Source organism: Engystomops pustulosus, chromosome 3 (assembly GCF_040894005.1).
Source record: "Engystomops pustulosus chromosome 3, aEngPut4.maternal, whole genome shotgun sequence".
Taxonomy (NCBI): domain Eukaryota; kingdom Metazoa; phylum Chordata; class Amphibia; order Anura; family Leptodactylidae; genus Engystomops; species Engystomops pustulosus.
The window spans coordinates 208,994,375-209,010,270 of record NC_092413.1 but is presented as its reverse complement, the minus strand read 5'-3'; the positions used below and the strand labels follow the sequence as shown (position 1 = coordinate 209,010,270).

The window sequence follows — 15,896 nt, the reverse complement described above, 5'->3', positions numbered from 1 at the left end:
GAATGTTTAGAAGGTGGATTTACTTCTCTTGAACATTGCTCTCAATGGTCTTTTGGAGGAAATCGGCTTATACTATTCTGTCAGTTAACTTAGACATAGACTGGATATATTGTGGGCCTCAATAATTTGTGTGCAGAAATCAAATGAGCATCTTGGGTTACATTATATATACACTGTATTTTTCGGACTATAAGGCGCACAAAAATTCCTTTGATTTTCTCAGAAATCAAAGGTGCGCCTTATAGTCCAGTGCGCCTTATATATGAACCAAACTTACAGACAACAATTGCCTTGAACTGTACACAGGTCTGCCACCTGCTGGGCATTCATCCTTATAATCAGGTGCGCCTTATAGTCCGGTGCGCCTTATATATGAACCTAGATGTTTTAGCAGACGTTTATTGATGGTGCACCTTATAGTCTGGTGCGCCTTAGAGTCCGAAAAATACTGTAATCATTACATAAAGAACTGTGGAGAGTGTATGCTGGAGATTAGTTTACAGAATAAGGAGTGTGTTTAATATAGAAATTATGAAGTAGACCTTTCTTTTCGATAAGGACAGTTCTATAAGAAATTATTTTGGCTTGTCCTTAAAGGAAATTTACCATCAGAATTCACCATGACAAACCGGGGGCATAAACCATCAGCACATCTGCAGTGAGCACATCCAGATGAAAATTCACATTTAATATTAAAACATGTTTAAAAATAACAAGTTTTGAGGTAGGAATCGCCCCTTCCACAAATGATGTGCATACGTAAACTATAGAAAGCACAAGCCCTAACCCGAAATGTGTTGTTTCTGCATATGTTTTCATAAATGTAATGGATTATTGTCCCCCACCCCCATTTGGAAGCACGGCACCAACACAATCCATTTGTGTTGTGTTCGGAACTGCTGGGACTTGTGGTACCTCTGCATGGTGCCTGGTTGTTCTGCACCTTGAGGGGTTAATTCCCAGAAGCTGTCCAGCTCCTATCAGGTTCTGGAGGTGGAGTTCTGGCTGCATAAATTGCAGCTTCACTAGTCACCTGTGCCAGTGTTTGAAATCCCTTCATCACTCGCTTGCTGCATTAGGTTGTATTGCTCTGTATCTGTGTTGTTGTGACCTCGGCTAGTTTTTGACATTGACATTTGCTTACTGATTTTGCTCTTGACGTACCCTCTCGTTGTTACTCCGGCTAGTTTACCATTCTTTTATGTTTTATGTTTGTCAGTCTGTTTGTGTTTCCCTTCCCACACTTATCAGTGTATTTCGAGTCTTCAAGTAGTCGCCCCACGGTTTAGCATGGGGGGGCTATAGGAAGGGACAGAGGTTGGGGCAAGCTCAGGGCACACTATCCCCTGTCTTCTGTGTTACCCAATCCTAACACTTTGGTTATGTAGAACAAGTCAAGAATATCCCCAAGTCATTGACAAGAAGTTGAATGTCATTTGATAATGTTCCAGCATATGAAAACTCTTTCTCTCAAGACACACAACCCATCTTGTACCTCTAATTTATGCCCAAGAGCTGCTATAAGGCCAGAGAATGTTATGTCTTATGTCTAAACGTTCTATTTTGCCTCCCCCACCCCTTTATCTCTAAAGTGCTGGAAAAAAAATCTATTTTTTGTTTAAATCAACCATATAGAATACATTTTCTGCTTAGAAGGGTTTTATTGAAAAACAAAACAAGAAAAACAATGTGCCATATGCAAGAAAAGCATTATCTACTTATGCCACCACCAGTCACTGTAAGCAAGATGACAACTCCTTTCCTTTTTCAATTATTTACAATATGGTTATTATTGACATGTTTTCCCATCAGTTCTCGTTTCTCGTATATTCTTTTTCATAATGAAAGTCAATTAGCGAGATTCTTAGATCATCATCTGGGTCAACTCAAAAACCATTAAAAGAATTAAAAAATTTACCACCTAATACAGGTTCCCAATGATAAATTAATCACAACAGTTATCTGTGGGACTGCAGGGACCGTAACAATTAAAAAACGCATAAGGCATCTTGTCAAAAATACATAGGACTAAGATGAAAGTGGGGACGGTTGAAGTTGAAGGAAAACAATTTTTAGCTAGAAGGAGGGTGTCAGTTAATAGGGCTCTACAAATAAATAGACAAAAAGACAAAATTGATATTACCTTTACTGTCAGGTCCACTGTGTGTTCCTCCCGATCTCCGCCACTGTGTGTTCCTCCCGATCTCCTCTACTCAGTCATCATCAGGTTTCCTTTCGTCTCGCAGGTAGGCGCAATCCCATAGAGAAAGAAATGTTTTTATAAACAATCTACACAAATTTCTTGCATTTTAAATAAAAAGACAAAGAATCTAGAATACTCTTTTACATCTCTGGTTAGATGATTTAAGCAGTTCTCCAGATAATAAAAAAAAAAAAAAACCCGAAAAACTTTCCTGAAAGTGAGAATCTTATTTAGTCTAGAATATGCATTATGGCCTAAACCTTGCCTTGTTGTACCATTACAGAGCTAAACACTGAAGATGCACCCTTCACCTTTACTTCCCAAGGATAGAAACCAAACTCAAATAAACAGCTAACTAACATTTTCAACAATATCTTATTAGATAAATGTAATACTCACGTTTTTTGAGTTCCCAATGTTGGTCGACTGATCAAGAAGCGCCAGAACCTTTTAGGATCCCACGATGAAGTCCTAAGAAATTTCCACTTCCAATCCAAGTGTCAGCATAGCATCTTCCTCCGTGATAATTAGAACTGGATTATCCGCTTCCATTGTATGGCTTGACGTGGTACCTTCTTGGTCAATAGGTTGACTGTCACTGTCACAGTCCACTGGACTTTCAGCCTCCCATGGGTTGCCTCCACTAACATCAGTTTTCCAGGGAAAATTAATGTAATTTAAGACTGAAAGAACTGAGTGTCTACAAGATTGGTCCGGAACAAGAAGATTTCTCAACATCGTGTTAGCTGCAGGGGAAAATTGGTCCCAACGAGCTGGTGGGGGAATATAGCTCAGATTGTCCAGCCAGTATACATAGTCCAGGTACATGATGTCATCACTGAAGGCGCGTCTCCAAGGATAATATCCAGTAAGGGTGACAAATAGTAGTACCCCAAAAGCCCAGGTATCTACACTAGGGTGTAAAATTAAATATTCGTCGTCCGAGATGTCACACAACTCTGGAGACATATACGGGATAATGTGCGACATTGAGATTACAATGCTACCGACAGGCTGAGTTAAACCAAAGTCACCAAGCACGATATGATGGCAATCTCTGTCCATGAGGAGGACATTGTCCGGCTTCAGATCCCTGTGCACCAACCCTTTATGGTGCATGTAGTCCAGAGCGCTGGAAATTTGGACTGCACATCTTTTTACCATTTCTTCTGAAAGTCCAACCTGCAAAAATAAGATGAGCATCATAAGTTACACACATATAGATTATACATGGTCATATACATCAGTCTGAGGAGAAGATGTTGGGTTGGTTAATAGGTAGAGATGAGCGAACATGCTCGTCCGAGCTTGATGCTCGGTCGAGCATTAGGGTACTCGAAACTGCTCGTTACTCGGACGAATACTTCGCCCGCTCGAGAAAATGGCAGCTCCCGCCGTTTTGCTTTTTGGCGGCCAGAAACAGAGCCAATCACAAGCCAGGAGACTCTGCACTCCACCCAGCATGACGTGGTACCCTTACACGTCAATAGCAGTGGTTGGCTGGCCAGATCAGGTGACCCTGGGATAGACTAGCCGCTGGCCGCGCTGCTCGGATCATTCTGTCTCTGGATGCCGCTAGGGAGAGAGCTGCTGCTGGTCAGGGAAAGCGTTAGGGTGTTCTATTAGCTTACTGTTAGGCAGGAGTGATTCTCAAAGAACCCAACAGCCCTTCTTAGGGCTACAATAACGTTCTACTTTTTTTATTTTAATTTGCATCTTTTACCATTTTGTGAGGAATTAGCAGGGGGACTTGCTACCGTTGTGTTTAGCTCTTAGTGGCACACATATCCATAGCAAAGACCGAAGTGGGAAAATTCAGTAGGGGTTGGATTTCTATTAGGCAATAACTCAGTGTCATCTCATCTGGCATAGTAGTGTGCTTCCTTTGATACTTGGCTAGAAAATAGCCATAGGAGAATACAAACAGCTTCTTGAAGCCTACAGTAGCGTTCTATATATTTGATTTCTGGTTGATCTGCTGGTGGCTGTAGTTTCTGCAGTGCATGTACTTGCCAATTCTGAGCAATTTGTAGTGAGACTTGCGACCGCTGTGTTCTGCGCTTAGTGGCGCACATATCCATAGCAAAGGCCGAAGTGGGAAAATTCAGTAGGGGTTGGATTTCTATTAGGCAATAACTCAGTGTCATCTCATCTGGCATAGTAGTGTGCTTCCTTTGATACTTGGCTAGAAAATAGCCATAGGAGAATACAAACAGCTTCTTGAAGCCTACAGTAGCGTTCTATATATTTGATTTCTGGTTGATCTGCTGGTGGCTGTAGTTTCTGCAGTGCATGTACTTGCCAATTCTGAGCAATTTGTAGTGAGACTTGCGACCGCTGTGTTCTGCGCTTAGTGGCGCACATATCCATAGCAAAGGCCGAAGTGGCAAAATTCAGTAGGGGTTGGATTTCTATTAGGCAATAACTCAGTGTCATCTCATCTGGCATAGTAGTGTGCTTCCTTTGATACTTGGCTAGAAAATAGCCATAGGAGAATACAAACAGCTTCTTGAAGCCTACAGTAGCGTTCTATATATTTGATTTCTGGTTGATCTGCTGGTGGCTGTAGTTTCTGCAGTGCATGTACTTGCCAATTCTGAGCAATTTGTAGTGAGACTTGCGACCGCTGTGTTCTGCGCTTAGTGGCGCACATATCCATAGCAAAGGCCGAAGTGGCAAAATTCAGTAGGGGTTGGATTTCTATTAGGCAATAACTCAGTGTCATCTCATCTGGCATAGTAGTGTGCTTCCTTTGATACTTGGCTAGCAAATAGCCATAGGAGAATACAAACAGCTTCTTGAAGCCTACAGTAGCGTTCTATATATTTGATTTCTGGTTGATCTGCTGGTGGCTGTAGTTTCTGCAGTGCATGTACTTGCCAATTCTGAGCAATTTGTAGTGAGACTTGCGACCGCTGTGTTCTGCGCTTAGTGGCGCACATATCCATAGCAAAGGCCGAAGTGGCAAAATTCAGTAGGGGTTGGATTTCTATTAGGCAATAACTCAGTGTCATCTCATCTGGCATAGTAGTGTGCTTCCTTTGATACTTGGCTAGCAAATAGCCATAGGAGAATACAAACAGCTTCTTGAAGCCTACAGTAGCGTTCTATATATTTGATTTCTGGTTGATCTGCTGGTGGCTGTAGTTTCTGCAGTGCATGTACTTGCCAATTCTGAGCAATTTGTAGTGAGACTTGCGACCGCTGTGTTCTGCGCTTAGTGGCGCACATATCCATAGCAAAGGCCGAAGTGGCAAAATTCAGTAGGGGTTGGATTTCTATTAGGCAATAACTCAGTGTCATCTCATCTGGCATAGTAGTGTGCTTCCTTTGATACTTGGCTAGAAAATAGCCATAGGAGAATACAAACAGCTTCTTGAAGCCTACAGTAGCGTTCTATATATTTGATTTCTGGTTGATCTGCTGGTGGCTGTAGTTTCTGCAGTGCATGTACTTGCCAATTCTGAGCAATTTGTAGTGAGACTTGCGACCGCTGTGTTCTGCGCTTAGTGGCGCACATATCCATAGCAAAGGCCGAAGTGGGAAAATTCAGTAGGGGTTGGATTTCTATTAGGCAATAACTCAGTGTCATCTCATCTGGCATAGTAGTGTGCTTCCTTTGATACTTGGCTAGAAAATAGCCATAGCAATAGGATAGGATTGTTTGGTTTTAAAAACTCAAAAAAAAACAAAAAACACAAAAAAACACCAAAAAAAACAAAAAGAAGTAAAAAAAACAAAAAAGTTATAACTCTCATTTTAAAAATGTTTAACCCGAGGGCTAGGGGTAGAGGACGAGGGCGGGGACGTGGGCGTCCAACTACTGCAGGGGTCAGAGGCCGTGGTCCTGGGCGGGGTGAGACACCACCTGCTGATGAGGGAGCAGGGGAACGCCGCAGAGCTACACTCCCTAGGTTCATGTCTGAAGTTACTGGGACTCGTGGTAGAGCACTGTTGAGGCCAGAACAGTGCGAACAGGTGATGTCGTGGATTGCTGACAATGCTTCGAGCAATTTGTCCACCACCAGTCAGTCTTCCACGCAGTCCACCCATGTCACCGAAATCGCCACTCCTCCAGCTCCTGCACCTCAGCCTCCTCCCCCCCAGTCTGCCCCCTCCCAGGAAAATTTGGCATTTGAACCGGCATACTCTGAGGAACTGTTTTCTGGACCCTTCCCACAGTCACAAACCACTTGTCCGGTTGCTGCTGAGCAATTTTCCGATGCCCAGGTTTTCCACCAGTCACAGTCTGTGGGTGATGATGACCTTGTTGACGTAGTGGAAGTGTGTAAAGAGGTGTCCGACGATGAGGAGACACGGTTGTCAGACAGTGGGGAAGTTGTTGTCAGGGCAGGAAGTCCGAGGGGGGAGCAGACTGAGGGATCGGAGGATGATGAGGTGACAGACCCAAGCTGGGTTGAGAGGCCGGGTGAACACAGTGCTTCTGAGACGGAGGAGAGTCCTCGACCTGAACAGGTTGGAAGAGGCAGTGGTGGGGCCAGACGGAGAGGCAGGGCCAGAGCTGGTGCATCAGCGCCACTGTCAACTAGTGAAGCTCCCGTGGTGAGGGCTCTTGCGGCGAGGGCTAGATCTTCAGAAGTGTGGAGGTTCTTTAAGGAAACACCGGATGACCGACGGACTGTGGTGTGCAACATTTGCCAAACCAGGCTCAGCAGGGGTTCCACCACTACTAGCTTAACTACCACCAGTATGCGCAGGCATATGAATGCTAAGCACCCCACTCAGTGGCAACAAGCCCGTTCACCTCCGGCCGTGCACACCACTGCTCCTTCCCCTGTGTCAGCTGCTAGTCAGCCCCCTGCCCAGGACCCTGGCACAAAAACCCCATCGTCGCCTCCACGATCCTCCACAGCATCCACCAGCGTTCAGCTCTCCATACCCCAGACGCTGGAGCGGAAACGCAAATATAGTGCAACCCACCCGCACGCCCAAGCCCTTAATGTGCACATCTCCAGATTGCTTAGCCTGGAGATGCTGCCCTATAGGCTAGTAGAGACCGAGGCCTTTCGCAACCTCATGGCGGCGGCCGCCCCTCGGTATTCGGTCCCCAGCCGCCACTACTTTTCCCGATGTGCCGTCCCAGCCCTGCACCAGCACGTGTCAGACAACATAATCCGTGCCCTGACCAACGCCGTTTCTGACAAGGTCCACCTGACCACGGACACGTGGACGAGTGCTGCCGGGCAGGGCCACTATATATCTCTGACGGCACATTGGGTTAACTTGGTGGAGGCTGGGACCGAGTCTGACCCTGGGGCTGCTCATATACTGCCGACGACGAGGATTGCGGGGCCTACCTCGGTCCAGGTGTTTCAGGCCTACTATGCCTCCTCCTCCTCCCACCCCTCCTCCACCTCCTCCTCCGAACTACCATCCGTGGGCACGGCGCCATCAGTCGGTAGCTCTAGGCACAGCAGCAGTGCCGTCGCTAAGCGACAGCAGGCGGTGCTCAAACTGCTGAGCCTAGGCGACAAAAGGCACACCGCCCAAGAGCTATTACAGGGCATCACGGCGCAGACTGATCTGTGGCTGGCACCGCTGAACCTCAAGCCGGGAATGGTTGTGTGTGACAACGGCCGTAACCTGGTGGCGGCTCTGCAACTCGGCAGACTGACACATGTGCCATGCCTGGCCCATGTGTTAAATCTGATAGTTCAGCGTTTCCTCAAGACATACCCCAATCTGTCTGATTTGCTCACGAAGGTGCGCCGCATCTGTGCGCATTTCAGGAAGTCCAGCCCAGATGCTGCCACTCTCAGGGCAGCGCAGCGCCGCCTCCAACTGCCCGCTCACCGACTGTTGTGCGACGTGCCCACGAGGTGGAATTCAACACTGACCATGTTATACAGAGTTTACCAGCAGCGCAGAGCGATTGTAGACTGCCAGATGTCAACTTCCACCAGAACTGGTAGTCAGGTCAGTCAGCTTCCTCAAGTCTACAATGAGGAGTGGACGTGGATGTCTGATATCTGTCAGGTGCTGAGTAACTTTGAGGAGTCAACACAGATGGTCAGTGGCGATGCCGCCATCATCAGCCTCACCATCCCGCTGCTTGGCCTGTTGAAAAACTCTCTGGTCAGCATGAAGTCGGAAGCTTTGCGCTCGTCACAAGAGACAGGGGACGAATATTCCCTTGTTGATAGCCAAAGCACCCTCAGGTCTGTTTCTCAGCGCATATCGGAGGAGGTGGAGGTGGAGGAGGATGAGGAGGAAGAGGAGGAGAATGTTGGCGAGACACAAGAGGGGACCATTGTTGAGTCCTTTACTGTTCAGCGTGTATGGGCAGAAGAAGAGGAGTTGGAGGAGTTGGAGGAGGAGGAAATGGACAGTCAGGCCAGTGAGGGGAGTGAATTCTTACGCGTTGGTACTCTGGCGCATATGGCAGATTTCATGCTAGGCTGCCTATCCCGTGACCCTCGCGTTCAAAGAATTTATTCCAGCACCGATTACTGGGTGTTCACTCTCCTGGACCCACGGTACAAGCAAAATCTTTCCACTCTCATCCCTGCAGAGGAAAGGAGTGTGAGAATGCATGAATACCAGCAGGCCCTGGTGCACAAGCTGAAACAGTATTTCCCTTCTGACAGCGCTAGCGGCAGAGTGCGTAGTTCTGCGGGACAAGTAGCGAGGGAGAGTAGGCGAGCAGGCAGCTTGTCCAGCACTGGCAAGGGTACGCTTTACAAGGCTTTTGCCAGCTTTATGTCACCCCAGCAAGACACTGTCACCTGTCCCCAGTCTCGGCAGAGTAGGGCTGATCTTTACAGAAAGATGGTGAGGGAGTACGTAGCTGACCATACCATCGTCCTAAATGATCACACAGCTCCCTACAACTACTGGGTTTCAAAGCTGGACATGTGGCACGAACTGGCGCTGTACGCCTTGGAGGTTCTTGCCTGCCCTGCCGCTAGCGTCTTGTCCGAGCGGGTTTTCAGTGCAGCTGGTGGCATCATCACCGATAAGCGTACACGCCTGTCGACTGACAGCGCTGACAGGCTGACGCTTATTAAAATGAATAAAGGCTGGATTTCTCAGAATTTCCAATCTCCACCAGGTGAAGGAAGCTCAACCTGAATAATTGATCCACTCCTCCTCCTCCTCATTTTCCTCCTTCTCCTCCTCTTTGTACAGTAAAGCAGAGGAAAATGGCTATTTTTTGACAGGGCCCACTGGCTCTTGCTATAGTACTTCATGCATTTAATTTTTCTGGAGGGCCACCTACCCGGTCCTCTGTTTGAAACAATTTTTGTGAGTGCCACATACAGGCACTCAATCTATTCCATTTTACTGCAGGGCCACCTACCTGCTCCTCTGGTTTGAAACATTTTTGGGACTGCCACATACAGGCACTCAATCTATTCCATTTTACTGCAGGGCCACCTACCTGCTCCTCTGGTTTGAAACATTTTTGGGACTGCCACATACAGGCACTCAATCTATTCCATTTTACTGGAGGGCCACCTACCTGCTCCTCTGGTTTGAAAAATTTTTGGGACTGCCACATACAGGCACTCAATCTATTCCATTTTACTGCAGGGCCACCTACCTGCTCCTCTGGTTTGAAACATTTTTGGGACTGCCACATACAGGCACTCAATCTATTCCATTTTACTGGAGGGCCACCTACCTGCTCCTCTGGTTTGAAAAATGTTTGGGACTGCCACATACAGGCACTATCCAAATTAAATTGTCTCCATAGCAGCCTCCACACGTTGTCTCCATTGCTACCTCCAAAAGTCGTCCATATAGCTGCCTCCATACATCGTCCCTTTATCAAACGAGGTGTGTCAGGCAGAAATTTGGGTTGTTTTCATGGATTCCACATCAAAGTTGTTAACTTTGTCGCCACCCTGCTGTGTTATCCACAAAATATACTGGCAAACTTTTACCATTTAGGGATATTATTTCAGCGCTTCTTGCGCATCTGTTTACATTCCCCTCACCCGGCATATCCTAAACTTATAAGAACGCTACTACACTTGATCTTATACAAAAGGTTCTTAGAAGTGCTGTTTGGGGAGTAGCCTAGAGACAGGGGCTTGAATTGGCGAAAGCTCGCCTGGCAGCGGAGCGCCAGCTCCATGCGCATCATGCGCTTCTTGCGCATCTGTTTACATTCCCCTCACCCGGCATATCCTAAACTTATAAGAACGCTACTACACTTGATCTTATACAAAAGGTTCTTAGAAGTGCTGTTTGGGGAGTAGCCTAGAGACAGGGGCTTGAATTGGCGAAAGCTCGCCTGGCAGCGGAGCGCCAGCTCCATGCGCATCATGCGCTTCTTGCGCATCTGTTTACATTCCCCTCACCCGGCATATCCTAAACTTATAAGAACGCTACTACACTTGATCTTATACAAAAGGTTCTTAGAAGTGCTGTTTGGGGAGTAGCCTAGAGACAGGGGCTTGAATTGGCGAAAGCTCGCCTGGCAGCGGAGCGCCAGCTCCATGCGCATCATGCGCTTCTTGCGCATCTGTTTACATTCCCCTCACCCGGCATATCCTAAACTTATAAGAACGCTACTACACTTGATCTTATACAAAAGGTTCTTAGAAGTGCTGTTTGGGGAGTAGCCTAGAGACAGGGGCTTGAATTGGCGAAAGCTCGCCTGGCAGCGGAGCGCCAGCTCCATGCGCATCATGCGCTTCTTGCGCATCTGTTTACATTCCCCTCACCCGGCATATCCTAAACTTATAAGAACGCTACTACACTTGATCTTATACAAAAGGTTCTTAGAAGTGCTGTTTGGGGAGTAGCCTAGAGACAGGGGCTTGAATTGGCGAAAGCTCGCCTGGCAGCGGAGCGCCAGCTCCATGCGCATCATGCGCTTCTTGCGCATCTGTTTACATTCCCCTCACCCGCCATATCCCAAACTTATAAGAACGCTACTACACTTAACTTGGTGCAGGCTGGGACCGAGTCTGACCCTGGGGCTGGTCATATACTGCCGACGCAGAGAATTGCGGGGCCTACCTCGGTCCAGGTCTCAAAGGCCTACTATACCTCCTCCCACCCCTCCTCCACCTCCTCCTCCTCCGAATTACCATCCGTGGGCATGGCGCCATCAGTCGGTAGCTCTAGGCACAGCAGCAGTGCCGTCGCTAAGCGACAGCAGGCGGTGCTGAAACTGCTGAGCCTAGGCGATAAAAGGCACACCGCCCAAGAGCTATTACAGGGCATTCCACATCAAAGTTGTTAACTTTGTCGCCACCCTGCTGTGTAATCCCCAAAATATACTTGCAAACTTTTACCATTTAGGGATATTATTTCAGCGCTTCTTGCGCATCTGTTTACATTCCCCTCACCCGCCATATCCTAAACTTATAAGAACGCTACTACACTTGATCTTATACAAAAGGTTCTTAGAAGTGCTGTTTGGGGAGTAGCCTATAGACAGGGGCTTGGATTGGCGAAAGCTCGCCTGGCAGCGGAGCGCCAGCTCCATGCCAAGATCCAACTAACATAGTTTTAACTGCAGCACCTTTAATCTACTACTAGTTCACTGCCTCCATACATGGTCCCCTTATCAAACGAGCTGTGTCAGGCAGAATTTTGGGTTGTTTTCATGGCTTCCATGTTAACTTTGTCGCCACCCTGCTGTGTAATCCACAAAATATACTGGCAAACTTTTATCATGTACCGATATTATTTGAGCGCTTCTTGCTCACCTCCTTTGGTTCCTCTCTGCCACCCATTGGTTTGAAGCCTGAGTCCATTTAGGGTATGTTGCCATGCCACTCTCTAGCCTGCTGCCGCTGCCTCTGCCTCTGCATGCCGTCCCCTATAGTGTCAGGGTCAATTATTGGATGTTTTACATGCTATCTAGCTTCATTCTGTCACTCTGTCATGGCCATGCTGTTGCCCATAATTTTGGCATAATGGTGCGATTAAGCAGCCTCAGAGGCATCCATGCATGCTGCCCCTGCTGTTTCCTGTCCATTTCCGTGGTGTTTCCATCCTTTTCTGAGGTTCCCAGGTGTTTGGCCAAGCTTCCCTGTGCAGAGCCTTGGTCCCCTTGAAAAATGCTCGAGTCTCCCATTGACTTCAATGGGGTTCGTTATTCGAGACGAGCACTCGAGCATCGGGAAAAGTTCGTCTCGAATAACGAGTACCCGAGCATTTTAGTGTTCGCTCATCTCTATTAATAGGATAATAAGGTGTATGTCACAATATGAAGAAGGCATTTCTTACCTCAGCTTGAATGAGGTGATGCAGTGTTCCCGCTGTTGCCAGCTCCTGAGTCATCGCATAGTAGTCCATGGTGTGTGTAAATATCGGGTAGGTTGTAATAAATCCAGGGTGCTCCGAGAGAGAGATTGATACGGACAGTTCCATTAGAAAAGATTTCAACTTGGTCCTGTCCTTTCTCACCAACTTCAGTGCAAATGGTTTACCTAAAGAAAAGACAATTAGATGTTACCTCCTAGATCTCTCTTGATAAAATAATATTCTAATAACCATACAGGTAATGGATTAGTTGATTACAACAGCCCCAACTCTTAATCCAACAGCTGATAAGTCACCTCCTCTTTCCCCATTCATAACACTTGCATGATGCATGAAGCTGTGTGTCAAATAGACATTTGATTGACAGATATTAGATCATTTTCTATAGGATTTCCTTCTGTTCTGGCTCCTTTTGCCTACAGTGAAGCACAGGTCTCCTTGTGTAAACTCCTAACTGGGCAGGAAATATCCTCTACACTAACCAGTTAGTGGTCACAGGAGAGAGAAGAGCGATATTCACTGTTCTCACTCAAAAAAAGAAATACATATGTAACAAAATGAGGCAGATTCTACCAGAGATTACAACAAATAAGGGATAAGGAACGGAGAGTGCGCAATCCCTCTGTAGATTACATCATTAGTCGAATCCACCAATATGAGCAGAATAATAATAATATTTATATTGCGCCAAATTATGTAACACTTTACAATTTTTAATCTAGTTTGTATTAGTCTGCATATCCAGCTTTATGGCCTTGGTCACATACCTGTAAGTTTGTCTTGTGCAAGTAGGACTTGTCCATAAGCCCCCTGACCAAGCCTCTTGATGATCCTGTAGCATTCGGTAATCTCCTCAACCTCTACAGTTTGGAAGACTGGTTCCATTTTGGCTTAAGGATTGGTGAGGCTTGATCTTGAGCAAATAGTCTACAAGAAAGAAAATATAATGGTCAATAGGTCTTCATGTCAATATATCATCACAATCCATCATACTTTAGCTATTCACAGTATAATGTGAAAGGACTGGGTGACCACCCCAAAATAATTCATAATGTTGGACTTATTATTGGTTATTCGATTTTTTTCCATAACTATAACCAAGAACAGGCTAAAACTACATTTTATTCTAAACAGTTTTACATTATAACAGTTGTTATCCAAATATTATTTTTAGTTTTGTTCATTATAGGACATTAAAAACTCCAAACTCATTAGAAATAACATCAGGAAAACAAACCAACAAAAAAAAACAACTTAGATGATTGGTCTTACCTTAGTTCTGTAGTTGTGGTTTTAGGTGAAGAAGATGTCCAGTTAGTCAAGGGTGCAGAAGATGTCCAGTTAGTCAAGGGTGCAGAAGATGTCCAGTTAGTCAAGGGTGCAGAAGATGTCCAGTTAGTCAAGGGTGCAGAAGATGTCCAGTTAGTCAAGGGTGCAGAAGATGTCCAGTTAGTCAAGGGTGCAGAAGATGTCCAGTTAGTCAAGGGTGCAGAAGATGTCCAGTTAGTCAAGGGTGCAGAAGATGTCCAGTTAGTCAAGGGTGCAGAAGATGTCCAGTTAGTCAAGGGTGCAGAAGATGTCCAGTTAGTCAAGGGTGCAGAAGATGTCCAGTTAGTCAAGGGTGCAGAAAATGTCCAGTTAGTCAAGGGTGCAGAAGATGTCCAGTTAGTCAAGGGTGCAGAAGATGTCCAGTTAGTCAAGGGTGCAGAAGATGTCCAGTTAGTCAAGGGTGCAGAAGATGTCCAGTTAGTCAAGGGTGCAGAAGATGTCCAGTTAGTCAAGGGTGCAGAAGATGTCCAGTTAGTCAAGGGTGCAGAAGATGTCCAGTTAGTCAAGGGTGCAGAAGATGTCCAGTTAGTCAAGGGTGCAGAAGATGTCCAGTTAGTCAAGGGTGCAGAAGATGTCCAGTTAGTCAAGGGTGCAGAAGATGTCCAGTTAGTCAAGGGTGCAGAAGATGTCCAGTTAGTCAAGGGTGCAGAAGATGTCCAGTTAGTCAAGGGTGCAGAAGATGTCCAGTTAGTCAAGGGTGCAGAAGATGTCCAGTTAGTCAAGGGTGCAGAAGATGTCCAGTTAGTCAAGGGTGCAGAAGATGTCCAGTTAGTCAAGGGTGCAGAAGATGTCCAGTTAGTCAAGGGTGCAGAAGATGTCCAGTTAGTCAAGGGTGCAGAAGATGTCCAGTTAGTCAAGGGTGCAGAAGATGTCCAGTTAGTCAAGGGTGCAGAAGATGTCCAGTTAGTCAAGGGTGCAGAAGATGTCCAGTTAGTCAAGGGTGCAGAAGATGTCCAGTTAGTCAAGGGTGCAGAAGATGTCCAGTTAGTCAAGGGTGCAGAAGATGTCCAGTTAGTCAAGGGTGCAGAAGATGTCCAGTTAGTCAAGGGTGCAGAAGATGTCCAGTTAGTCAAGGGTGCAGAAGATGTCCAGTTAGTCAAGGGTGCAGAAGATGTCCAGTTAGTCAAGGGTGCAGAAGATGTCCAGTTAGTCAAGGGTGCAGAAGATGTCCAGTTAGTCAAGGGTGCAGAAGATGTCCAGTTAGTCAAGGGTGCAGAAGATGTCCAGTTAGTCAAGGGTGCAGAAGATGTCCAGTTAGTCAAGGGTGCAGAAGATGTCCAGTTAGTCAAGGGTGCAGAAGATGTCCAGTTAGTCAAGGGTGCAGAAGATGTCCAGTTAGTCAAGGGTGCAGAAGATGTCCAGTTAGTCAAGGGTGCAGAAGATGTCCAGTTAGTCAAGGGTGCAGAAGATGTCCAGTTAGTCAAGGGTGCAGAAGATGTCCAGTTAGTCAAGGGTGCAGAAGATGTCCAGTTAGTCAAGGGTGCAGAAGATGTCCAGTTAGTCAAGGGTGCAGAAGATGTCCAGTTAGTCAAGGGTGCAGAAGATGTCCAGTTAGTCAAGGGTGCAGAAGATGTCCAGTTAAGTGTCTTTAAGAAGTTGAATGAAGTCGCTCTATAGTGGTTTAGGCTAAGAAAACTCTTTTGCCCTCTCCAAGCTTATCTGAGAAATACTCAAGAATAAACTAACAAGTCCCATATTTTACCTCTATTTTATACATGAGGAGATCCAAGGCCTAAAGGTTACCCCCATTCTATTATCATTGAATGGCAGAAGCTTCTATTAAGTTGCTAATGACTCATCACCTAGACCTTGGCCAGTCATGGAGACCCCATTGTTATTTAAAGAGACCGACTAAGGAGCTGATCAGGGAACAAGGGATCAGGGAGTAGCCTCCTCAGGATTGTTTATAGTGTTAGGAAAATGCTAATATCATTTGTCCTGAAATTACCTGAACCTTAGTCACACCTCATCTTCTACTAATTTGATAACAACAGAAAAAAAAATGTTCTATAGGGGGATATACAATTCTCATGCATCAACATTGTAACGAGTGTTCATTCTCATAAAATGAGTCAACATATTTTGTGGAACTATTCACATCTTGCATATCTAGATATAC

At 46.0% G+C, this 15,896-nt stretch overlaps 1 protein-coding gene across 1 annotated transcript; it reads right to left on the bottom strand.

Moving 5' to 3' along the window:
* Window positions 1-2,674: 2,674 nt before the first annotated feature.
* LOC140122931 (serine/threonine-protein kinase SBK1-like) lies at window positions 2,675-13,333 on the bottom strand. The gene is made up of 3 exons (XM_072144175.1): window positions 13,216-13,333; window positions 12,413-12,615; window positions 2,675-3,385 (listed from the first exon to the last, which is right to left on the bottom strand). Exons 1-3 carry the CDS (start codon window positions 13,331-13,333, stop codon window positions 2,675-2,677), a joined length of 1,032 nt encoding a protein of 343 aa, XP_072000276.1.
* Window positions 13,334-15,896: the final 2,563 nt, after the last annotated feature.